Genomic DNA, 26,094 nt, shown 5'->3' on the forward strand with positions numbered 1-26,094 from the left:
GTTTTGTCTTTGTTCTATTTATCTTAGTGCACTTGAGCAGAATAAGCTATAAGGAATCCTCAGCTGTAACTTAATGGGAAGTTAGTCATGAGAAGATTTGCCTTTTACTTGGTTGGTTTTTTTCCATACTAATGGAATAAATGTATCTACTAATAAAATGTACCTTGATAAGGTGTTTATCTTAACAGACCAAAAATGTAAGGCTAAAAGTATCTACAATAACTCCCTCTGCCTTTGTTTAGTTGTGCTGGCCATGAAGTTGCTTCATTCAATGTTTTCAGGCTGTTCCAATGGTAATCCAATAGAAATTCATTTACACTAAGTAAATAGGAATTCCTGTGCTATGGCAGTGGGTGCAGGTTCAATTTAAAAGATCCTGTTTTAGGAGTATGCAAAATAAAAAGCTCACTCCTAACTGCCTTCATCAGTGTGTCGATATAAGCAGGCAGCGTTGACTGTAATGACTCATCTGTCATACCCCATTCCCAAAATATACACTAAGCCACTCCCGTGTGCCTTATTTACTATTTTAAAATATAGATACAGATGCAGCATTGTAGAATTTTTCTTTTAAGACCTTGGAAAGGCTAAAACATCTGCATCACCTCAACCACTTTTCTCAGCAACTCTGAGGAATTCTCAAAATATCTTGTAAGTGCTTCTGTGTAATCTTGATACTTGATTTTTCTATTGCTTTTCTGGTTTCCTTTTCTTGTTGCTTTATATTGACTGAAAGTTTTTCTACGGTGCATGGGGTAGAAAGTGTGGGGCAATGACTGCTTGTATTGGTGAGCATGCACCTCTCAGCTGCAATTGGAGCATTTATCTTCCTTTAGAGGTCTTGATCACTTCAAATAGGAAACATTGGAGAAAAACTACTGTGTACTGTGCATGCTCTTCTCTGGTAGTGTTTTTTATGTTTTCTGTTTGCTTTAATTCTGGCACATTCAGCTGACCTGTCATCTGTTTCTCCAACAAATTTAATAGGAATTTTAATCTGTGAAGTTATTATTTCTGTCTGAAAAGCCTGCTCTTCACAACCTCATGGCTTTGACTTGAATCCTTTACCTTGAGGTGGCTGTCGTAATTTCTGCTCCCAGCTCCTCCATGGTCTCTGAGGTTTCTGCCCCTGCTCTGGATGGCCTCAGCTCCCCAAGCAGCTGCTGCATTGTTGCTGTGCCACACTGCAGTGTTGGGGCAGCACCAAGTATGTGCTGGGTAACCCCAACGCCCAGGGATGTCAGCTGTGGCATTTCAGCTGCCTCGTAAGTATCAGAGCTGTCCTTGTGGTGTGAGCAGGAATCTGAGACAGGGGCAGGAATTAAACAATCTATTTCAAGGTAAGTTTTGTTACAGCCCTAATTACTTTTCAGTTTTCAGTTATAGCTGCAAACCTCCCTCTTACATTCCTTCTTCCATGATTGATTTAGTCTTCAATTAAATTTTTGCCAGTATGATCTTTGTCTTAAAAATGCAAGTGATCCTGATTGTGCAGGACTGTTCTGGAAAAAAGTGTAGCTAAATACTCAGCCATCAGATATTGTATCATTTTTGTGCTAAGAGTAAAGGTTGGAAAGGAAAGCTTCACATTTTTAAAATCTTTCTCTTGATTCTTTGGAATCAGCAAAACTCTCAAAGAGGGAAAAAAATTGTTCCTGGAAGTCCAGTATCATTAAGATGCTGGACTTGAATGTGTTCCATGGAGGTAACACAGGAATCTTTCCAGTGTGGCTTAAAGTGGCTCAAGAAGAGACACTTCAGATAAAAGCTGTCAGTCAGCTTGCTGCCACTTCTGTGCCCTCTCCCAAGGAAATTTACCTATAAGCCGACTGTGGGTTCTGATGGCTTAAAAAGATTATGTAAGCATTTCAATATGTTTGTAAGGGTCTAAATAAACAAAAGTTATTCATAAGTTCTTTTGTTTTAGGTATTGAATTTTAATTGTCTTTTGGCTACTGTAGTAATGGTTGGCTCTGAGGTTGGACTTGTGTTGCCGTTTGAAGGAATTATGTAACAGTGTCCTTTTGTTTGATAAAAGTAATCTCAAATCTGAGATATCTTCTGCTTTTTTGTGAAGTTCTCTGTGAAGATAAACATGTCTCTTAAAATTAAATTCTGCATAACTTCACAGTCACAGGGTTGCAAAACACTTGTGCAGGATTTCCCAACCAAATTGATGTGAACATGTTATCTTCTGTGAAGGTACAATGAAGTGGGTGCATTTGGGATCCATTAATCTTCTGCAGGTTACATTAACCAAAGAGTGAATGCATAATGATGATCCAGTATTTCTGGATGTTTTGGAACTAACTATACATATGCACTAGAGATTAGTTTCACTGTGCTAATAGCACATTATTTCATAATGTGCAGCCAGTTATCCCTTTTTCTACTTCTGTTTATTTAGAAATTTCAGATGGATGTATGGTATCATCAAATTCCACTTGTACCAATATTTTTCAAGTACATTTATGGTCTGAAATCTTGAAAAATGCAGCAGTTCTGTACCATGATAATGGAGGCATCTCTTTTGCTTTTGTTTGGGCATAAGAGAATTTTCTGCTTTGTTTACTAGAATGAATTCCAGTCTTGTAGAAGGGATATGTTTTTCCAGAATAAATCCAGTTGTATTCTAAAAAAATTAATCAGTTGTTGAGATATTGTTCTTCTTTTTTTTTAATCGCTTCTTCTACCATGATTAGGGAGAGAGAATTTTGTTCAATAACTATGTAATGAAAATATTTACCTTCCTTGCTGGGAATTCCTCATTTTATATGTATGCAAGTAAATACAATATTTTAGCTTTTTCTTATTACAGCTGCCTTTTTCTTAGTTTGCCATGTGCATTTTTAGTATACAATTCCTTCTTTGGCTAAATATTCCTGTAAATAGATATTCTAATAATTCTTGTTTAAAGTAATGTAGTCAGTTGCATTTCTTCATTTTACTTACAGACAGTTTTTCTTGTTTTCCTCCCTAAAGTTCTCAACATTGCAGGCATTTCAAGGGTACCAAGGATACTATTATTCAGTCTATGCTGTTAGTCGAGGGTAGTAAATGAAAAAGAACAAAGCAGAGAGAAACTTTCTGGACATCATTTATCAGATGAACCTGCTCATTTTGTCGTTTGCAGAATTCCATGTTGGTCTTCAGGTATTTTTCTGTAAACTTTTCCTATTCTTGACACTTAAAACAAATTGTTTGCCACAACCTAGTCATACACTGTCTGAAACTATTTGCTGATTGGTACTGTGGTTTGTAAATTTTAAAAGTAAAAAACTGCATTTTAAACTAAAAATAAATCACAAAAGCTGTATCCCCTTTTCTGTAAAAAATTAGTTTCACTAAAAAACCTCTTTTATTTTCTTTTAATTTAGCTGGTGAACTCATTCACACAGCTGTAGCTATGCCTGATTACCCAGATAAATATGAGTGAAAGGTAATGAAAGTCGAATTTTCCTCCGTGCACACTGTTACTTTCATATACAGCTACTAATGCATTTGCCCCCTCTCTTCCAAAGTTTCCTTTCTTTTTCATTTTTATTAATTTATTTTGTAAATAAAATTCACCAGTTGCTTGTGCCTAACAGAAGAGTTCTACAATTTGCTGCCTCTGTATTGCCTGGAAGGAAACAAGTCTCTTGCACTCTGCTCAAATGAATGCTTGAAGCCTTTATAAGTAATGTATTGTAAGTGGTCTGAAAATTAATACTTGGAGATAGTAATTGGGTTGCTTTCCCTTGCAGCTCAGTTATGGTTTTCAGTTAAAAAAAAAAAGATTAATTACTGAAGGGCACATGTATTTACTGTATTTTTACTGATGTGTAAACTTTAGGGGAGCCCTGGGCCTACTTACCTTTTTGTGGTCCTTCCAGCATGCCTCACAAGATAACATTCATGCATCACTGTAGATGTGTCAGTGTTTATAGATATGTATCTCTAGAAAGATACCTGTTAGGTATTTAAAAACATATTTACTGAAGTGTAAGTCAGTACCTTTAGCTATTTTCTGATAAGTTGACTGATTCAGCGTTACACATTGCAGGTTAGAAAAGAAAAAAAAGGAAAAAATGCTCTCAAGATGCCTATGACTTGATGAAAAATAAATAGCTGTATTTTTATTTAGTTCTTATGGACTCAATCATAGTGCTTTTTGTTAATTACTTATTTTGGTTTCATATGGGAAGTGCTGTGTTTGAAGTGACGCGAATACAACACTTGATAGATTTTCATAATTAGAAACTACAACATTTGCACATCTTAAATTTATCTTTGTTAGGGTTTGAGGAGGGAAACAGTATTGCATTTGATTCTCAAAAGATTTTTCCAAATTTGTAATTGCTAAGGGATTTTAAGTGAAAGCTTTTAATGCAGGTGAACTGCTTCTATTAATACATACAACTATCTAACGAAAGAATACTGATCAGCTTTCAGTTGGTAAAATGCATAAGTAGAAATCAAGTAGCATGCTAAAAGATTCAGGTTGAAGCTAATTACAGTGCAAAATAGTTTGATCAAATTTTAATACTGAGTTTTGGTATTTTAATAGGCTCTTGTGTAATATTCAAACAGCTGAGCGCAAGTAAGTAAATGCTAGTGGGAAAATATTATATAATATAAAACCATATTGTAACTAGCTTCTTTGCTAAAAGCTACCATTTCTAGAAATGGAATCTTTTTTGTATTCTACGAAGTGTTATTGTTGTATGTGTGTTACTGAGGAACAAATCAACTTTAAATGTTCTTGTTTTCTGTCATATTAAGGTGCATTTTTACCATACTGGTGTAGCAAGCTCTTCCTAATTTCATCTGAATGCTTATCACATGCTTCTGGCAACGTATGCTTAGGCAGGAGAGATTTTGGCAAGAAAGCATGTGATTGCATGTTTAACAAGTCTTCAAACTTTGTTTGGAATTTCACCTTTAAAACAAAAAGCATTGAAGTAGGCCTATTGTTTGAATTACTCTCCTCCATTAAGAACATGAATCTTTACCCCTCCAGGCTATGTTCATTTGCATTTTATCTCTGCCACTCTTCCACACTTTTATTTCACTCTTGACCCTGTTTCTAGGAGATGTGCGAGTAAGAAGTCGGGCAGGATTTGAAACAGAGAGAAGAGGTTCTCATCCATACATTGATTTCCGTATTTTTCACTGTAAGTATTTAAAAGCAGATAAATGACAAATAAACAAAGGCTTCCATCAATTTTAACTACTGAGCCTCTAAAGTAAAGTTAGCAGCTCTTATAACAAGACTATTTTTTTATACTTCTTAGGAAAATCTTTCTTTCTAGCTCATTACCAAAAATAGAAGAGGAAAATCTTCACTGCTAAATATTTTTTAAAAATATTTTAATTTTAAACTCATTGAATTTAGACCTAAATCCATATGGAAATGAAGATGTATCTTCTAAACAGCTACTGATGTGTGTGCTGTGTGCTTACTTGGCAGACACAATCAGTTGAGAATACTTTTCTGTTTTTATAAAGCACTAGAAAGGCCCTGTCCAGGATGATGATTGAACAGAATTACAGTAATATCAATATTCTTGACCTCATCATAATGAACTAACATTTACATCTACTCAAGTGCATAGCTAGGACTTAAATTTTTGGACTGAGACAGATCTTAAATAAAAATTAAAGTTTTAGGAGAAAGTAGCAACCTTAATTTTTTTAATTATGTGTTTGAGATATCTTTTATTTTTTTCAGAAGTGTTACAAGAAGAAAATTTTTGTAGAGAAAAAAGTGAAATTATCCATCTGTATTGTTGCAACTAAATTTGTCAGTAGTTGTGGTAATATAAAGTTTTGACACCACCAAACCAATATGCAGCAAAAGTGCAGGGGATCTGAGTCTTAATTAAATTATGCCAATAATGAAGGTATTAAGTGTCATAAAGGATCTATACCAGCATTGTATCAGCGCAATTCCAAGTATTCTGAATGCAATGGAGACATTTAGTAAAGCTGATTTCATGGTAGTAAGTGTGGTTGTTGTAATTACCTTTTGAATAAAAATGAGTGGCAGAAACTGGTCTTATACTCTGATCTTAACTGACGTTATAGTTTTTAAAAGTAAATAATTTCTAAAACTCTTAAACTCTTAGTTTTGTTCAAAAGTTTCATAAAAATAGGTGAGAAAACAAAGTTTGAAGAGTGTGCTATGTAGATTTTTTTCAATACAGAGGATAAGAGTTTCATCTCAAGTCCTGATTGAGTGTAATAAATTCTCTGCAGAAATAGCATGCAATTTATGAAGTACATAATTGTCTTTTTGTGTATATATATATATATATGTGGCATTTCATGCCGATATAGGAAAATACTAACAGAGGTGTTAAAATAACTGCCTGTTAAAAGGCAGTCAACATATGATATTATTGCTGTTCTCAGATTAACTGTTTTTATGGTCCTTATCACACTGTTTCTTTCCATCCTGATGATTGTGCATCAGGCAGATCATGACTAGTCAGGAAAAGGACTTTCACACCCTTTCTCCTTGCCCTTACTTGTTGAGACACAGCCACCAGCTTTTAGCAACATCACCTGTGGTGTTTAATGACAGCAGAAATATTGCTAGGAGGCCCAAAGAATTCTTTGGCTTTAACTTCCCCCTCAGGTCAATTCGTCTGTTAGTTTTCAGAGTTGTCATATTATAGTCAGATTTTTTTGCACTTCAGGACTGTAGTTTGTTGAAGAGGTGCTCTTTGACTTCCGGGCTCCTGCCACATTGTGGAGTTTCTTTCAAAGTCAGGAATTCAGCACAATCTCTCACCATACTAGTAGGTTATCTAGTAATTTACATAAATGTGGGATTCTTTTTTATCCATAAAATGGTTTTTTTTTTCCCCTCTCTGCAATGCTAATTTGTTCCTGATCAGTGTTTCCTTAATTATTTTAAGTCAGAGAGATTTAGTAATGCACTATGAGACTGCCAGTAGAGAGAAGTTGCGGGAATCAGACTTGACCTAATTCTTAGGGTATTCTCCCTGCCCATTCACCTGCCCTCTCCTGGTTAATTGAGAAGGAGTTGATTTTGCTACACAGAGGTATTTGACTGAAAAATACCCATTCGAGCAATAACATGTGAGAGGAGTCAGTCAGTCAGTCATCTCTTCTTTCCTTGGGGCAAATACTGAACTGGAAAGGGTCTGTTCTGCAGCTGAAGCAGACTAAACCATCTCAATGTTGCTTTTTTTTTTTTCTCCCCACCACAGCTGTATCCTGAACATCAGTAATGCATGGACATGCTTCCTCCATTGTGTTTGTATAGTTTCACTGTAACTTCCTTGTACTATCCACTAGCTATATTCTGTGGTTCTAAATTGTTTGCAATGGCCATTGCTTATGTGTTTTGCAGAGGACTTGTATAGTTGCTGTCAGTCACAGTGCTGAAGCATTAGTGCTGTTCTGTGTTTTGCTTAGCTAACTTTGGTTGTTCAGCATTGTTTTCTTTTTCTGTCAATGATGTTTTGAGAAGAGTTTGAATATCTTTCAGGAGGGGTAGCTAATAATATGCTGACCAGTCTCTTCTCTAATATTTATTGATAGGCTCTTAACCCAGTATTTTACTGACAGGTTGGAAGAGTAGTGAATTTTAAATGCATTACTTTGCTTCATAACACTATTTGAACTCACAGTTTCAACCAGTGTTGCTGAAGTAAAGTTTATCAGCCCTTATTTCTAAAGATCACTTCTGTATCTTCTTAGGCATTTAAGCTCAGCATCTCTATCTTCATCCCAGAATTCTGTAATTGATACATGAATATTCAAGTTTCTAACCTGTCCAGAAGTATTCTCAACAGTAACTTTTAGGAAGTTTGATTTTAGGAAGATAGTTGGAAAAATATTGTTGTTGTTAGGACAGTGGAATGGGAGTCATATCTGAGCATTATTAAATGCAGGATTTCACTGATGATTAAGCTAACTTTGTTTGATGATAGTTTTCCTAATACATTATCTGTTATTCCAGCAGTCTCCTTTTTATGGGTAATTGCAGGAACTATCAAGAAGAATAGCTTAATAAATTTTTGTTTTAACAACACTGCTTCCTGGTGAATGGGCAAAGTCAGGATTATATTCTTCTTGTTGGTTGGCAGCTGGTTAATGTTATCAGTTAGTAGGTCTTCTGTTACTGTGTTCTGTTGGTTATGCCTGTGTGGGACCATGGGCATAACGTCAAGATGGCATCTTAAACTCACCATTTCTGGAAAGGAGAGAGCAGCCAACTTTCTTCCTCTGAATTTCTTCCTCAACTTTCTTCCTCTGAATTCACTGTTGCACTGTAAAATGCATACACTGTAATGTTTTATTGAATTGACTGTAGAACATTGAATCTACTTTTCACTCCATGCGAAACAAGAAGGGAGTTTTGCAGTTTGCTGTGAGAATGCAGCATGTACTCTTTGGATTTCAGGAAAGTTACTGAAGAAGTGATTGCAGTGGTTATAATCACTCTTACTGTCTTCTGGTTTACAAACAGGCTACGGTTTGCATGAATACTTCCAAATTTTCTTTACATTACTTGAGACATCATATCCAGTAATTCACTCTTCAGTGTTGTCAGAATATGTTGATGAAAGCTAATGTGAAACAAAATCTTTGATAGAAGAATTGGTAAGTGACAAGATAAAAATAATACTTTATTTCAGAAATAGTAAACCGGCAATAAGGTTTTAGGCCTTGTTTTCTTGCTATTGAGAGGTTGTCAGTAGTGTCTGTTTTTTATGTATGTATGTATGTACACTACATATAAGAAATTCTGATTGTTGGAGGTGTTCCTAGCATGCACAAAGAAAGGCATATATAATGTGCCCTAATCATTCTGTTTCTCCTGGAAAAAAACTCCAAACAGTGAGTGTGCACAGTGATATGTACAGTATGTTATAGCGAGGAAGTGAAGCCAAAATGAATAAAGATAAAATGAATAATTAAGATAACAAAAAAAATATTTAAGAAATTCTGATTGTTGGAGGTGTTCCTAGCATGCACAAAGAAAGGCATATATAATGTGCCCTAATCATTCTGTTTCTCCTGGAAAAAAACTCCAAACAGTGAGTGTGCACAGTGATATGTACAGTATGTTATAGCGAGGAAGTGAAGCCAAAATGAATAAAGATAAAATGAATAATTAAGATAACAAAAAAAATATTGAGAAATGTCATATGCCGATACAGCTGAAATTAATGCTTTTAAGCTTCCTTTTAGGAAAGGATTGTTGGATATAGTCTGGAGGAACCAGGTAGAAAAATGAATACTTTGGTTTTCAGAGAAGAAACATGGTTTTCTTCTTGTTTCTCCTGTTGTACCTGGCCTAGAATAAGTAAGATCTTGTCAAAAAGTTTTTAGAATTCTCTCGTGTCAGTCTCATCTGAGCATCCTTCTGTGGGGAGATGATGATGCCACTACATGGGGCTCTGTTTTGTGTTTTATAGATAACCCAATCTGTCACATCTGTGAGTTAAAATATCTTAGAAAGAAGAAGGGATTTTGAATTAGTCAGTATGTGTTATGTAACATTCAGGAATGCTCAATTTTGAAGAAAATAGTTGCTTGCAGACAGCGTAATGGTACAGTATAAGACTTCACTGAGACTTCGATGATTCTCCTTAGCTGTGTATTGGAGCCTTTTTAGGGGGAAATGGAAAGAAAGGAAGAGATATTTTTATAGGTGATGGACAAATCTAATTCTCTTCCTTGAGAGTGCAAATACATGATGAAATTTCAGAGTTTACCTTTATTATACAACCTTCAGACTGTTTACTTGGAAATTACCATTTGTGGAACGTATTATAAGCTATTCTGAGATCTGGCAAAAATGTCAGCATGTGCTGTTTCAAGGATGTTTTTAACTTTCTGGTTCTTAGCTCATGTACCATTTGAAAATGGTTACCTTTGACAGTGAGTTTAAACTTCCCTTGGCTGAGATTCCAGAATTCAAAGAAGACACAAGAGTGCAAATCCAAATGGATTGCCTGAAACAATTTGAAAAATCCTTGTGTAGCAGCAGCTAATGATGCTTTTGGTGATACCATCTAAAGATTGAGATAAACTAAGCAGAGTCCAGATTAATTTCAATGCCCTTTCTGTTTCAGAAAATAGAGGAATTACCTATTTGGTTATGTTTAACAGGAATTATCTGTCTTGTTCAGCAGTCCACTGTGAAGAAGGGTGAGTTTCGCAATGCGTAAAGTAATGCAGGAAGATTTATGTGATCATAGCTTGAAGTATTTGTTTCCTTTTGAAAATACCATCACCGAGTAAAAAGCTTGTACTTGAGAGATTACTTCAAAAGCTGCATTTCTGTGAATGATGCAATACTGAATTTGTCTTCTAATTATTCACAGTCCAGATTATTCAAATAAATTGTGTTCCACAATGTGAGAGAAATTTTGACTTTGATTTAGTTTGGAGAATGCAGTTACACAAGGGGAAATCAGAAAATGCTCCAAATACAGTTGTATTGGCCAAATGAAAAGAGTGAGCTTGAAGTGAACTTGGTTAAGGAAGATGTGGGGATAAAAAGTTGTAATTGAGAATATAGAGCAGGTTTGTTTTTTTCTTTTGTTATTCTAGATGTTTGTTTTACCTACTGTTTCTTCTTTCCAAGCTACTGTAGAACAGTCTGTGTGCTCTGGAGTCTTGCACAGGTACAGGCCACTCTGTATTTCATTGCTGGCTTAAGTTTGACCATAGAAGAAGACAGTGATATATTCTATTTCTTTCCCCATTTATTTTGAACCTTTCCAATGTATTCTTTCTCCTAGTACCTTATTTAGAAAGGCTTTTTTTTTGTATGCTGGACAATTTGGTAGAAAATACCTGAAAATTCTTTTGTTTTCATCTGCGCTCCCAGTTTGACTTTCTGTACTGACCATCATAAAGTAAAGGCTGGTAAAGGAAATTCATTTTCTGTTAACCATGATGGGTTGTTTTTCAATTCTTCTTTTATTTCTGGTGATGAAAAATAGACAAAAAAAGATGAGTTGAGAGTTCTGTCATTCATTTACTGTAGAACTGAAGATTTCTAGGACACTGAAGAGAGGTGGGTTTTTCTGGGAAGACAGCAAGAAAATGATTTGGCAACGATCTGAAATATATTATCCTTTTGGGAAAAGAGTTTGGAACCATTATATGTCGAGTTCTTCAGGAGGATCAGTATCTTGATTAACATGGCATAACCCATTTTGTAAAAGGCTGTGTTTGTACATATTTTGTATATTTGTGTTCTGATGATATTCCTCTAAATAATTAGCTTCAGCAAGGTTTCTTAGTTTACAGTATGCTGTTGTGAATTGCAGATTTGCCATGCCAAATGGGTGGATTAGGGTTAAAAAACCCCCAAAAACACAACTGCAGGATTGCTGGGCTTATGATTCAGTAAACTGGTATGGAAAGACTGCCTTGTATGTAGTTTCCTGGTCCTGAGATTATTGCAAAATGTTACTCATTTAAGCACAGAAATGGCAGTGTTTAATTCCCTTAATTTTTTATCTTTCTTGAGGTGTTTACAGAAATTCTAAGATGAGCCAAAATTCAAAAGAGGTAAATTAGTAAAATCCTGTAGATACCTTCCTGTAGATACCATGATGTTTTTTTTACACTTCTACTGCTGTGCAATGACTTATAGTGCCATTGGAGAAACTAAGATGAGCTTAAATTCAAAAGAGGTAAATTAGTGAAGTCCTGTAGATATCTTTTCATGATGTTTTTTTTTACACTTCTACTACTATGCAATGACTTATAGTGCCATTGGAGAATTGGCACTTGTTTCATACTGAGGTAGTCTAATCCCTTCATTTTGAGCAAATTCCCTTAAATTAGCTCTGCTTTGAGCAAATGATTGGACTAAAGGACATTCAGAAGTCTCTTCTGTGCCTTCCCACCTAAATTATTCTATGGATCTGTGCTTTGCTAAGGCAGTGAGATCCTTTTGCTCTGTAAGATCCTTCAGGAAAAGTTATTTTAGGTGGTGGTGATGCCTAGCACTTCCCCTCCATTGGGGACCATCTGATGAAAACCACTAGTTGAAGAGAGTTGTGGTACTGCTAGACTTTCTTGAAACCTTATTTTTTTTTTCTGATTCCACTCAGAAGACACTTGTAAAGCCATGTTTATTTCATTAATCCTTGACCCACAGCATATTTTCCAGCAGTCATTATTATTTGGAAAAGAATGGAAAATATTTGGAAAACAAAATACTTATGAATGTGTATATAGTTACATATTGTACATTAAAACCAAAACAGTATGGCTTAATATTTTTTTAAGCAGAAGTGTAGTGCCTTACAATGATGCTAGTCTTCTAAGTAGTTCTAAGAAAGATAGGAACTATAGTGAGATAATTTAGACCCCAATAACCTAAATTAGTCTTTTTATGTAACTTTAAAATACTTACTAAAATTATATCTTCCAAATGAAGTAATAGTTTTCTATAACACTTGAATACTGAATGTTGTAAGAATATTTTAAAATTCAAACCATGAGTGGTAAACATTTAGGAGAGTTAAACAGCAGGACTTAATTTAGAAAAACCCACAAACATTCATGGATCTAATATAGTGCATTTCTTAATGGTTTGATGGGAATAGATGTGAAATTAGGATGCTTATTGGTCCCTCTAGTGGTGGGAAATGCTAGATCCTACTTTCAAATTATTCATAAATTGAAAATTATTTTTATCCTGGAAAGATGGATCTTTAGAAAGGTGCATCCTTAGATGGTTTTAATTGGCATGTAAAATGGAGTATTTCTTTCCAACAAATATTTACAGGTAGTAGAAAATTTCTGATGATGTGTCAGGTTTAATGATAGTGTCTGCTATGTCAAACTGTTAAATATGCAGTTGGGATAATATGGAAAATTTACAAGAGATCGCTTCAGTTAAAAGAAGAAGATAATTCCTTCATAGTTTTGGGGGGAAAGTCTCCTCTGGTGAGCCAGTGCTCACCTCAAAGTTCAGTTTTTACATCCAAACATGGGAAGGATCAAATAAATACTCAAATACTTTTTTTTTCCTTAATTTTTTTTTGTTGGTAGTGATACCAAAGATCCTCAATTATGCTCTTTTTATTGGTGTGTAGCAAAACTCAGTGCTTTTTATAATGGATAGTTTTCTATCTGCCTTTTAGGCTGTAGCAAGGAAGAAATGGAGGTAAAGTTCTTAAAGCTGGATAGCCTTGTTTTAACTAGATTGCTGTCAGAGGGTGTAAGTCTGTCTTTGCATTATAAGAAAATTGGAGTATGTTGCTAGGGTTTAAGGTTTCATTAATAATTAAACCAAATCATAATTGTAATTCTTCCTTTTATGGGCTGTCCTTAATATACAAAAGATAAAATAATTTTGAGACTAAATCCATCAGTATATTGTGATCTTTTAAATGATTGTCACTTGTCTTTACTTACTTTGTTTTTTTATATTGGCATGAGAAAAATAAATATTTAATACCCCTGTGAAATGTGCTAAAACGTTTTATTTTAGGTTTTCATGAAGTTAAAAGATTGGGAGTGGGAAGAGATTAAAATTAGTGTCTCGAAATACAGATGAAATCTGTTGCAAGAAGGCGACTTGTGTTATTTTATTGCTATATATGCATCGCATTAGCAAAATAACTGATATTAATAACCAGAATTACTTCTTTTTCTTTATTTTAGAGAAAGGAATTTTTTATTATACCAGCATCTCACTTAAGATGCTTAGAAACAAGAATATAACCATTTTTATCAAACAAACAAAAAGCCCCAAAACCTGTGATTGATGCTTTGGATGAGAACTTTAATTTATAAAGGAGTGGCAAGAGGAATGTCATAGGACAGCTGCTGTTGAGTAGGCACTAAGCCTTTACAGTTCACCTTCTGGTTCCTTGCATCAAAAGCACTTCTCAGTGCTGTAGTGTCCTTCTTAACATGCCCATCATCCCAACTTTGCTTTCATTCTCTTTCAGTTCAAAAGGCTGTAAATGTTAAATTTATTTTATTGTTCTAATTTGTCCTTAAACTGTCCTTGTGAGCAGATAGTAAATACTGGATATTAGAAGGGCATTTAGCACACTGAAGACTCCAAATGAAAGGAAAGATGTTTGGGCTGGGAGATGTTTTTGCAGCATGCTTGTTCATGAGCAAATGCAGTGCACTCTTCATTCTTCACTGTCTTCTTTCCATGATCTATACATTACTGAGCCTTGGTTTGGTAGTGTCTCTGAAATTAGCATCTCTTTTCATGACTCGTGATAGAAGTGGGGAGGTTGTCATTCTCATATTAATCATGCATCTAAAGAGAATGAATGTGCCAGGAGAGAAATGCCAAGTTTCCATTGCACAACTGTATCATTCATTTTACCAGTCTTTTCCATTAACTGGCCTTAGCTGATCTGCCAAAACCACAAAGCCCTTGGTTGTTGTATCCTTAATAATAATTGATCTGCGAGTGAAAGGAAAAGGCAGGCACAGTAGCTATCAGTGTTCCTGCAGCTGGAGAACATATCTTCCCCTCACCCCCTTCCTTGAAAGCCAGTTATTTTCTGTTTCAGCCTCCCTTTAAACTAATAATAACCTGTCAAACCTCTGCATCTGACTTGCTTATTCTGAATTGTCCTGGGGTAAATGTTTAGCTGTTAATGAGAGAAATTTAGGTTTTGGGTTGGCGTAGTCCCACAGATCAGGTGCTCTGGAGCTGCAGAGGGATGGCAAGGCTCAAAATCTCTTTTCTAATTTGGAAGTTACTCTGATAATTTCAGATCTAAAGGATAAAGACATTTATTTAGTTAAGGTGTTATTACCTAGCTTGGTCTATCCATGTGCAATAACTAATAGCTCAAAGCGAAGCTCAATGCCTAGTCCATGGGGGGGAGGAACAACCCCAGCACAAGCAGGAGCAGCCCTCAAGTGACTTGGCAAAAAAGGAACTGGGTCTCCTGGTGGGCACCACGTTAAACATGAGCCAGCCATGTCCCCTTGCTGCGGAGAAAGCAAGTGGTATCCAGGCTGCAATGGGAGGAATGTTGCCTGCAGGTTCAGGGGCGTGATCCCTCTCCCGTGTGCAGCACTGAGAGGCCTTGCCTGGAGTCCCAGTCTGGGCTCCCCAGGAAAAGAGAGACATGGACATACCAGAGAAAGTCCAGCAAAGGGTGAGGAAGATTAAAGGGCTGATGAGAAAAGGCTGAGAAAGCCTTTTCTGTTCAGCCTACAGAAGGCTCAAGGGCAAACTTCTCAATGTATGCAAATAACCTGAAGGGAAAGTGCAAAGGAGACAGAGCCAGGCTCTTTTCAGTGGTGCCCAGTGTGAGGACCAGAGGCAATAGGCACAAACTGATGCACATCAGGAAACACTTTTTCACTGTGAGGGTGAGTGACCAAGTGTTGACACAACCAGAGAGATTGTGGAGTCTGCATCCTTGGAGATGCTCAAAAGCCTCTGGGAGATGGTTCTGGTCTTGGTGACTCGGCTTGAGCAGAGGAGTTTGACCAGATGAATCTCATCTGGTGCTTTCCTACCTTACCAGTGCTGTGATTCTGTAATAAGCAGCGCTGCTGCTAGGAAAGCTGGAATAATGTAGGCTTTGCTTTTTTTCTTTTAATGAGGGGTAGAAAACCAAGGATCAATGTGTAGGAGTAGTGGTTTACGAGCTAGGCAAATTTGGTGATAATTTAGAGAGTTTAAACATATTCGTAAGATGAATAAGTGTCAATAGCTTATTGTGAAGAGAATGATGGTTCAGCTTCACAGAAAACCAAGTAACTTGTTTGCCTCTGTACCTCTATCATCATCAGAAAAAATCCTGAAGCAAGATGTGCAACCCCTCCTAAATGTCTTTGAATACAAGTATAGGTGGAACACAGGCCTGTACTGCCAAATTATTGCATTTCTGTGTTCTGTTGTGTACTTTGCTGCCAGAAGCTGCTGTTTTTCTTGTAGTACCTACAGCGTACTATTCCCTCCAAGATTAATGGGTGGTACCTGTGTGGGGAAACTTAATTTGTAGCACGACAACAAAAACAAGTTTTTATTAACTGTAGTTTTTATTAACTGTAGAAGACCACTTGAGAACAAGAAAATTATCTGTGCTTCCAGAAAAGTGCTCATTTTTTCTGCTTTAAATATGTTGGTTTATTGTGATTTAGTGAAGTTTCTGGCTTTTGTGTGTGACATTGTGGATATTTTAGATAATTTTAGAACCTAAATATAATTATTTTATTTTATTTTCAACCCAGTAATTTCTATTTTGAAATTTGGCTCTGAGGGAAATGGATCAAGAGTGAAGGAGAGACACTTCTTACCTGTAGCATACACTGCATTAGCAGCAGCAGCTGTCTTGCTCCCTGCTTCTCTCTTATGCAGGCTGGTAGTGCTCAGACTGTAACCTCATGGTCACAAATGTGCTTAGAAATATTGGTAGAGTAATGTAGCATGACAGAATCTATTTATTTTCCTGCTGTACACATGAATGTTGCTTTATAAGCAACCTTTATCATATGTAGTACATCTGTTTACTTAATAAAAAAAAAACCCTGGGATATATTATAGGTACCAGTGTCTTCAGAGGAAGAGCCCTTGGCCTTGAGAATGATAGCTTGAAGAAGGATACTTCATGTGGAGATGTCTGTGTTAGCCCTGAACTTCAGTGTCTTGATGAAGTGTTTCAGACATGTCTGCAAGAACGTTCAGTTGTGTCAGTTGAATCTCTGTTAACACAGACCATTGGTAGGGAGTAGTGCTGTGTTTGATTAGATACTCTATGATCATGCCACTGTCAGCTCTATTTAGAGGTGTTTTATTAGTGTATTTTGGGAATTAATATATTAATGTAATTGCTATAATTGCTATGAGCAAGCATAGAACAGAAAGCAAATTGGAACTTCTGCAGGGAGAAGAATTAAAATGGATAAAGATTTGTGTTACGCAGAATTAAGCTGCTGTCACTAGGAATCACCGAGGCTTTTAGTTCCGATTGTCAATAAGGCCACACCTTCCTGTGTACATTTTAGACTGACTTTAAGAATAAAAGTTGTAACTCCTTACTTCACCAACTTCTAATATGTCTCATTTTTGGAAGGACAAGAGGTCTGTGCTACAGACTTGTGATAATATTTCTTTTATTATCTGCATTTTTAAAAAATAGCATGTTGCCATTGACTTCTTTACTTAATAGCTGTTTTAAAAATTTTGCTATTTAACATGAGTCATTTCAGGCAGATTGAGTGAATATCAAGATGATATTATTGGCTTCCTGTTGGTTATATAAAACTGCTATTGGGGGGCACTGTTGAAAAGAAAGTCAAGGCTGAGTTTGGCCTAATATAATTCAAAATGAGAATATCTGGCTTGCTACGAAGGAACTGTAGCTCTGTGTAGTTTGATGCTGAGGTTTCTTAAACACTTCAGGTATATCAAATGGAACTGGACATAAACTAGTATCGGTCATTTGTTTAAATCAGTTAACCTAATAAAAGTAAAACAAAATATTTGGATTAATCTTTGGAAAGAGGCTGAAATAATTTTCTGTTGTGTTTTTACCACACTGGGAAACAGAATTAGATATGCTGTGAACATAAATGTCATAATTGTTTGGCAGAAGAGTGTAGTTATTTGCAAAAGCACCAAAATTATTTGAGTGTGTTTAAAACTTCAGCATAGTAGACTTAAGAGATTTTCTGAGCTCTAAACTGTGTAAAAGTAATTTGTACATGCTCAAAGCCTACTTGTATCTCCTTTATCAATACTCAGTTTCTGATACTCTCTTGCTGGTGTATATGTCATCTTAGGTGATTTGTTAGGGACATGGATGTGTATCCATGACACCAATTTTCCAAAAATAATTTGTTTGCAGTACTGTGTGTGTTTTTAAACAATATCCATAATATTTTTGTCCTTTCAATAACAGAGTTCCTTAAAAAGATGTGTTGCAGCTATGATTTAAGTATTTGTTTTTCTTCACAGGATGCTTACACAGAACATATTTTTTTTTAATCCATGGCTCTGTATTTAGTATTAATAAAAATATCTGTATTTGTGCTGAAATGTTTGATACTCAAAAAAGGGCATTATCTTTATACCAAACTTCCCTGAGCACTTGTCATTTTGATAAAGGTTTTTTAGAGAGAGTGTTTATTTTCTTGTTTTTTGTAGCAAATTCTGAAATCGAGGTCTCTGTGTCTGCAAGAAATGTGAGAAGGTTGCTTAGTTTCCAGCGATACCTGAGATCTTCCCGTTTTTTCCGTGGTATCACTGTTCCAAATTCTTCAAACATTTTAGATGATGATTATAATGGACAAGCAAAGGTTGGTTGCTTGATTTTTTATTTTTTTAAAGTATGTTTTTCGAAATGTTTGCTAGTATATATAACTATATCACATACTAAAAGTGGAACCAAACACCAATTTTAAGCATATTTTTTGTGTATGTATTTTTATGTGTTTATATATATGTATATATTGTAATGAAATCCAGGCAAAATTTCATGGTCTGTAGCAAACTCCTCTACTGCCCACAAGTTTACTTGGATGATTTTTATGTTGCTAGTGTTTTTGTTGTTGTTTTGTTGTTTTGGTTTTTTTTTAATAAGCGGTGAATTAAGGATGCCTTTGAATAATTGAAGAAAAAAATGAAGAGAGGAAAATGTATCTGTATTTAAGAAATGTAATGGAGCAATTTAGACAACTGTTCCCTTTGATTTTTAGTCTAACCTCACTAGTCAACAATTGGAAGAGTGACTGCCTGAATTCAATAAAGTGCAGTAAATGGATTTCTCAGGACATGCTTATGTCAAACTGACTTTCTCTTTGGTAGGCACTTCTTCTAGAAAAGAAAAGTGATAGCTGAAATACACTTGTTCAGCACTAAAGCAGGGAAAGCAGATACTGGGAAGAGAGTTGGTGCTAAGGGAGCAGCTACCTGGATGAAAGGCTGCTGTATTTGCAACAGAGGATGAAAAGTGCTGAAGGGGATTGAACAGGCAAAGGTTATTTAGGTTATTCAATATCCCAAAGGCTGTGTCACTGCATGCAGTGCTTTTTTGTCATCTGACACAGAAAAAGAATATGCTTACAATACAATGGATGTATCCATGCTGAATATCATCGGGCTGTGGTGTACAAAAATATCGGAGAACCCAGAGAATGGATCTTAAAAATGTACATGCAATTTAATAATAAAATTATACTGTTAATGCTTTTGTTTCTTCTGATAGCAGAGTTTTAGCAGCTGGTAGAGAAAAGCTACAACCAATAGTTAGGTCACAAAACAGCTCTACCAATCTAATGAGAATAGGAGAAGGCAGGAATCTGTTATAAAATGTGCTGGACAGGTGTTTCTGAAACAAGTAAGGGAGGCAAAGATTGGGACTGCTCAGCTCTGGTGAGACCTCTTGTACTGTTTGCTGTTCTTGGTTGTCCTTGTTGTGGGAAGAACAATTTATGTGGAACAGCTGTGATAAAGATGTGCTAGTTTAGTGGGGTGAAAAGTCAAAAACCAGATTCTTAAATTAAAATGCTTATACAATGGCTCAAATATCTAGTGAATCATCTAGATACTGTTCTGTAAGCAGGGGAAAAAAGGAAAAGGTAAACAACTACACAGAGATTAATTTGCTAGTCTGAATGCAGTCATTCTGCCATACTATTCCTGATTTGAACCTAATTGTTTTTAATTTTCTTTTGAGAAACTGCCTAAAGGTTGAAAGGAGGATCTCCAACCAGTTCTGTTAAGGCACTTATTGTTTGGTTTTTTCCCTCCAGTCTTTTTATTTGGAAATGTGCGATGTTGTTCAGTTATCAGACAAATCTAATTATTCTTTTACTACTATTTCTTATGTAGAAATTCTAAAGACTTGATCTGTCTCTGAAATCTTAAATACTCCTCCGAGCTACAGGAAGATAGACATATACTAATTAAAAAATGACAGCTTTTGTGTTTCTTTTCAGTGTATGCTCGAGAAGGTTGGAAATTGGAATTTTGACATTTTTCTTTTTGATAGACTGACAAATGGTGAGTTTACTTTTGGTGTTTCATTTGTGCTTTGTCTTCTAGCATAACTTAACTATCGCACTTATGTTGCAGTGTTGTTTGTGATTGTTTACTGAAAAGTGCAAATCCCATCAGGTATTACTTTTTGATTCAATAGTTTTTAATCTGAGTCCTAGTTTGCCGGGTCACTCCATTAAAATAATGATACTGTCAGTACTGATACTAATAATTGATTTTTAGAAGACGCCCTTGATGTACTTTATAGGTTGCTGTTCTCTCTTAGTGATTTAAAGTAGTAATGATACAAATTAACAAATAATTTTATGATCTTTGACTTCTTTTTTTTTTTTTCCAGTTATGGGGTGCTGGTGATTTTTATGGTTCTGTTCAAAAGGTCATTTATATTGACCAAGTATTTTTCTGATAAATGTAGTGTTAATAGAATAGTTCTATTACTTTATAGTGCTCTAAGAGGCATGTTGGTGTTAATCCATTATAATTATGACATAGAATACCTGGAGACTTAAGCAGAGGGAAGCTGCTGTACACATCACTTGGCACAACACAGAAAAAGGAAGAGAACGTTTTGGTGACTTTTTGTGTGCCCATTACAATTAGCAGTAGGAACTACAGGAATAGTTGGCTAAAAAATTAAACCCTTAGTATCATTCATTTGTAGGCAGAAAAGAGATCTGTAAATGTGCTGGGAAGGAAGAGGGAGGGCTGCTGCAGTGGGTAGGGTGAAGTTTTGTGTTATAATCTCAGCAATGGCAGCTGGGTTTTGAACAGAATGGAAGGAGGAGATGAGCAAGTCCAACATCACAGTGACATTTGTGCCAGTGTGGGAAGAGAATGGAGGGCAGCTCTTGCAGATTTTGCAGCAGTCATGTGAAGTAGGTAGCAAAGTTGCAATTAAAGTTGCCAGAACAAGAAATTAAGTTCAAAAAGGAGAAGGTGGCACTAAAAGTTCTTTTTCTCTTCTGTTTCATTGAAGGGATGCTTGGCTTAATCAAGTATAAAAATAGTAACCTCAAAGTTATATATAATACAGAAGATGAATAGAAAAAATGAAAATAGCAAGGACTTGTAAAAATAGAATGCTTATATAGATAGTGATAAACTTTACAATACTGAATGAAAAGACACTGTGTGTACAAGTTAACATATAAGCATAGCTTCTTTGGATTAGTTTATCAAATGGGAGAAATCTGAAGTCATCCTTCTTATAAGAGCCGTCTCTACCTTTTAGATGTGCTTTTTTCAAATACATTTAAAGCACTACCAGAAGAGTTTCTACTGTGGAAGCCTTACAATACCACCATCCATTTTGCATCCTAATTAAATAATTTTGATCAGACAGCCTTGTTCTTGAAAGTTTGTCAGGGCAGAATGCTGTATATAAAACCCAGCTGGATGAGCTGCCCTGGATGAACCTCTATGGAGGAATTTCCCCAGTAAATGTTGTTCCAAGAATTGTGTGTTTATTTCATTGTGAAGATGTGACATGAGAATACATTAATTCTAGCCTAGTAATAAACTTGATTTAGAGGAAATTTTTGTCTCTTTGTACCTCAGTTTCTGTCCGTGCTAGGTTTTGTAATGTTAAATGAAGTTTCTCAGCCATGACATCATTTGCAGAGCAAATAATGGACATGCTATTAAAAAATAAACATTGTGGTCTGTGTCTCTTATGGTTTTACTTATTTTACCACTGCAAAAGATTATAATAAAGCAATGAGTAGACAACATATATTATAAGCTTATAAGAGTATACATTTTTTGTAGAGTTCCAGGTGAAATAAGAAGTCCAGCAAAATACATGATGAAAATGAGAGAGAGCATATTTGCAATGTCCTCTAACCAATAGTGTTGTCTAGCTTTTCTCTTTGCCTGATCACATTTGTATTTTGTATATGTGTTTGTGATATGTTGCATAAATATAATTACAAAATGGAATATAATTATAATGGATTTGCATGTTGAAACAGGTTTTTTAATGTTCACTAACATTTTCTTCCTATCAGTTGCCATTGGACAGTTGGTGAATGCATTAGAATTAAGCAAAACCACTGGTTACTAGAGACAGCTAATGGAAACTTGTCATGTAGTAAGATTTAAATATTTATGAATTGGTGTAGAATATCACGACTTGGTGTAAAGAAGTTCGTTTGTATAATTTTTGTGACCAATTTGTTTGAAATAATACATTTTGTATGGAAGAGTCACTGATTTCATGGCTTCCAATGAATTAGTATTTTCATCTTATTTTTAGGAAACAGTCTAGTCAGCTTAACCTTTCATCTGTTTAATCTACATGGACTAATTGAACACTTCCAATTAGATACGATGAAACTTCGTAGATTTTTGGGTAAATACAGCTTTTTATTTTGATGAATATTGCTCTTTATCTGCATTTTTATACCTTAACTGAAGTCCTGGTTGTAGTTTTAGCAATAAGGTTTGAAGGTACTGATGCAATCTACATTGTGCAGTGATTTAAATTATATTAATTGAGACGATCTCTCAAAGTTTATATGAGTATACAATTTTCTGTGTTAAATCAAAATAAGTGTTAAGAAGTTTAATAGTTTCATAGCTGGTGCTGTATTCTATTTATTAAATCTATTTAGTATCTATTAAACAATCAGGAATATATGTGACATTGTGTGACATTTGTATTGGGAAAGGCTAGACAGCTCCTTTCTTTGTCCTGATTTTTAGTTCTGTATTGATCTTTACTTTATCCAATGATACAGTTTCCTAACTGTATGGAATATGTCAGAAATATGTTTTGGTGCCAAATTGGTGTTACCCCTGGTTTGCTCAAATTCTCCTACAAGTAAGCATTGAACTGTGGACATAGTTTCTCCCTAGATAGAGTACAGGACAAGTTTAATTTAATGTCTGGGCCTGTGTCACTGGAATGCTTATTTGAAAATAATTGTAAATGCAATGTAGAATATTCAAACCAAGTGGTACATTCACTTGACAGAGTTGTCTGCATCCCAACACATAGACAGGTGCTGGTATGAGACCTCCTTTCTTTGGTTCTTCTGTGACAGTATATTTAATTTTGTGAAATGGGATGATTTTTTTAACTGACCAGGAGAAACAAGGTCTCTTTCAGCAGTTTTTCACAGTTTCAGAGAAAACAATTATGTGGTTACAAAGCTTGTCATTAAGAGGGGAGCAATCACATTTGGAAGTCTTTTCTCCCCTTTCAAATAAGAGAATGTTTTTGTTTTCACAATTTAGTTCTCTTTCAGTTTAAAAAGAAATCAGTTCTGTCTTGCATTTCATGTTGTTTTAAAGTAGACTAAATTTTCTCCAGTTTCTGGAATGTTAATCAGCTGACCTTAATGACTGATATGTTGGAATGGAGGAAAATTATTAGAAATCTCGTTTTAGGCTTCTCGAGTTCTAACTGAATGTGTTTTTTCTTTCTCATCTGGTTAGTTGACATGATGCAAATGATAATACCTGAAAGATCAGTTAGAAATGACTGGCTTAGTTAACTGATTATCAGAAGATGAGAGTTCTAACTAGATATGACTGTTCAAAGTCATAATTCACTAAAATGAGATTGGACTTTGAAGAAGGCAAAATTTATTCTAAATTTGAAATTCAACACCTTTCCCTTTTTGATAATGCCTTCTACTTAATATCAGTAAAAAGCACTTAGTCCATTATAAAATCAAAATTTTCTTCCAAATACAGCTTCTTAGCATGAACACAATTAATTCTTTTCTTTTGCTACCTCTTATCCTCTAATCCATAGCAATCTGAAGATCAAATTCCGGAAGACTAGGACACCTCAAATGGTCCAGTGCTACACAAAATTAGATGAGAATCTATTGAAATACTTTTAAGTAGAGAAATCTTGATTTTAGTCCCCTGTGGGATCTCAACTCTTTTTTTTTGTGTATGTGTATATATATATACATACTCACACACACACGGTCATTCAGTGATTTCCATGAGCTGCTTGGAGATCTGCATCTTCTTACTGTGTCTTTACAGATTCTTATTCCAGACCTAAACCAGGGGAGAGAAAATGGAACGTACTGCATTCCTGAAAACAGGGTGGTTGTACTATCCTGATTCTGGCAAACTGTGATCAAAATGTTGACCTAGGTCTGCTTTAATAAAATAAGTAAGTTAGGAAAATTGTAAAGTTCAGGTAGCTGGATCAGCCTATGAAGCCATAATAAAATTAAAAAGAAAGCCAGGGATATATGCATTCACACACTTGATGTGAGGAATAGGTGGGAGAGAGTTCTACTGCAGGTTAATGAAGCCCAAAGCCATTTATATTGATTTTCATTATTTTTCATATGAGCTGTCACCTATCCATTGAGTACTATTGAGATGACATGGTGGTGACAGTATCTTGACTTTTCATGAACCTCAGCTTTCACAAACACCACGTCAGTAATGCTGTAACATTACATTCACACTTACATGGATCCTTTGGCCTTGTGAATTGAGTAGAAAAGGAGCTTGTGGGCATGTTTGGTGGGACTGACAGACTGTAGTCAGACAGGAAAATGTTCTTTTGAGGTTTGCTTGGAAGAACTAATGTGTAGTTCTTCCAAGCAAACCTCAGGACTTTAGAGGTAGTAGGCAAGACTTTGGAATATAGTTTGATTGCTGTGCTTCTTCCCTTCAATCCTTTTTAACATTATAGTTTTTTCATTCCCTGTACTTGAGCTAATGTTGATGCCCTTCAAAGAATTCTGCCTGTAATGTTCCAGGACAGTCAGGAAGATGGAGGAAAGAGGAGGAAAGCAAAGAAGAAGTTAAATAGGGAATATTGAATCTAGGTGTAGTTAGTCAGACCAGCATCTAAATGAGATTCTTTTCTGAATTGCATATGGGCTTACATTTGCCTGAATACCAAGTATGAGAAAATGCCTAGAATACATATAGAAGTGGTTTTCCATGACCACTTTCCTGAATGGGAAAGAAAAACACTTCATATGATGGGAAAGCAGTGCTAAATTCCTTTAAAGTCCTGTTTGTTTTCAGGTCATGATATGAAGTCATCCTAATGGTTTGGTAAAAAGCATAATTTTCATTTTGTATTCAGTGTTGCCTCACCATTCAGACAGATTGTCAAAGACAGCCTTCCCTGGGATTGGGAAGTTCTCAGAGTATCTCAGATTATATATTGATTTCAAGTTGTTTAATTTTTGCTCTGAGGTGACTTAACATGTAGTTGATTTCCTTTAGCAAACACTGTTTCTTTGCATAAAAATCTTACAGCAGCATTGTGCTTCAGCTGACAATTTATTGACTCTGATGCTTTTATTGTATGTAACTTGTGTTACTGAATATTTCTGTGCCTAATAGGGGCATATAAAATGGTCCTTGAAAAAAAATGCAATTTTATTTAAATTTGGATATTTGTTTTTTTCCTGCAGTTATGGTTCAAGAAGATTATCACAGTCAAAATCCTTATCATAATGCAGTTCATGCTGCTGATGTGACTCAGGCCATGCACTGTTACTTAAAAGAGCCCAAGGTAAGGAACATTCTCACTTTTACATCACTCATACACACAGAAATATGTGTTTGTGTGTATATGCATATGAATGGATTGTGTGTACATATCACTGAATCATTTAGGTTGGAAAAGACTTCTGAGATAGCGTCCAACCTGTGACCAAACACCACCTTGTCTACTAGACCATGGCACTGAGTGCCACATCCACCTAAACACCTTGATTTAAACACCTCCAGGGACGGTGACTCCAGCACTGTGGACAGCCCATACCAGTGTCTAATCACCCTTTCAGTGAAGGAATTGTTCCTAAAGTCCAACCTAAACCTCCCCAGCACAACTTTAGACTGTGTTCTCTATGCTGTGGCTGGTTACATGGGAGAAGCAGCCAAGCCCCTCCTGGCTGCAGCCTCTTCCCAGGCAGTTGTAGAGAGCAGTAAGGTCATTGATCTATATATAAACCTACATGCATATATCTATGTGTACATACACATACAGGTTTTATCAAAAGTAAAGAAACCTAAGAACATAGCAAGAAACACTTTCGAACTCTCCCTTGCCTTCCCTGTTGCTGAGGCTGTGGGTTTGCTTTTCTTTTCCCCCCCTTCTGAGCTGACATTGTCTTTTT

The 26,094-nt window shown here is 35.6% G+C and overlaps 1 protein-coding gene across 1 annotated transcript in view; it reads left to right on the forward strand.

Moving 5' to 3' along the window:
* PDE7A (phosphodiesterase 7A) overlaps nucleotides 1–26,094 on the forward strand; it is a 77,504-nt gene that overhangs the window by 42,878 nt on the left and 8,532 nt on the right. Inside the window, exons 4-8 of the mRNA XM_031058627.1 lie at nucleotides 5,073–5,156; nucleotides 18,128–18,279; nucleotides 19,921–19,984; nucleotides 22,236–22,331; nucleotides 25,387–25,487. Coding sequence (XP_030914487.1) covers nucleotides 5,073–5,156; nucleotides 18,128–18,279; nucleotides 19,921–19,984; nucleotides 22,236–22,331; nucleotides 25,387–25,487 — 497 coding nt within the window. The remainder of the gene's footprint in view (nucleotides 1–5,072; nucleotides 5,157–18,127; nucleotides 18,280–19,920; nucleotides 19,985–22,235; nucleotides 22,332–25,386; nucleotides 25,488–26,094) is intronic.

The sequence above is a fragment of the Geospiza fortis genome, unplaced genomic scaffold (genome assembly GCF_000277835.1).
Source record: "Geospiza fortis unplaced genomic scaffold, GeoFor_1.0 scaffold121, whole genome shotgun sequence".
NCBI lineage: Eukaryota > Metazoa > Chordata > Aves > Passeriformes > Thraupidae > Geospiza > Geospiza fortis.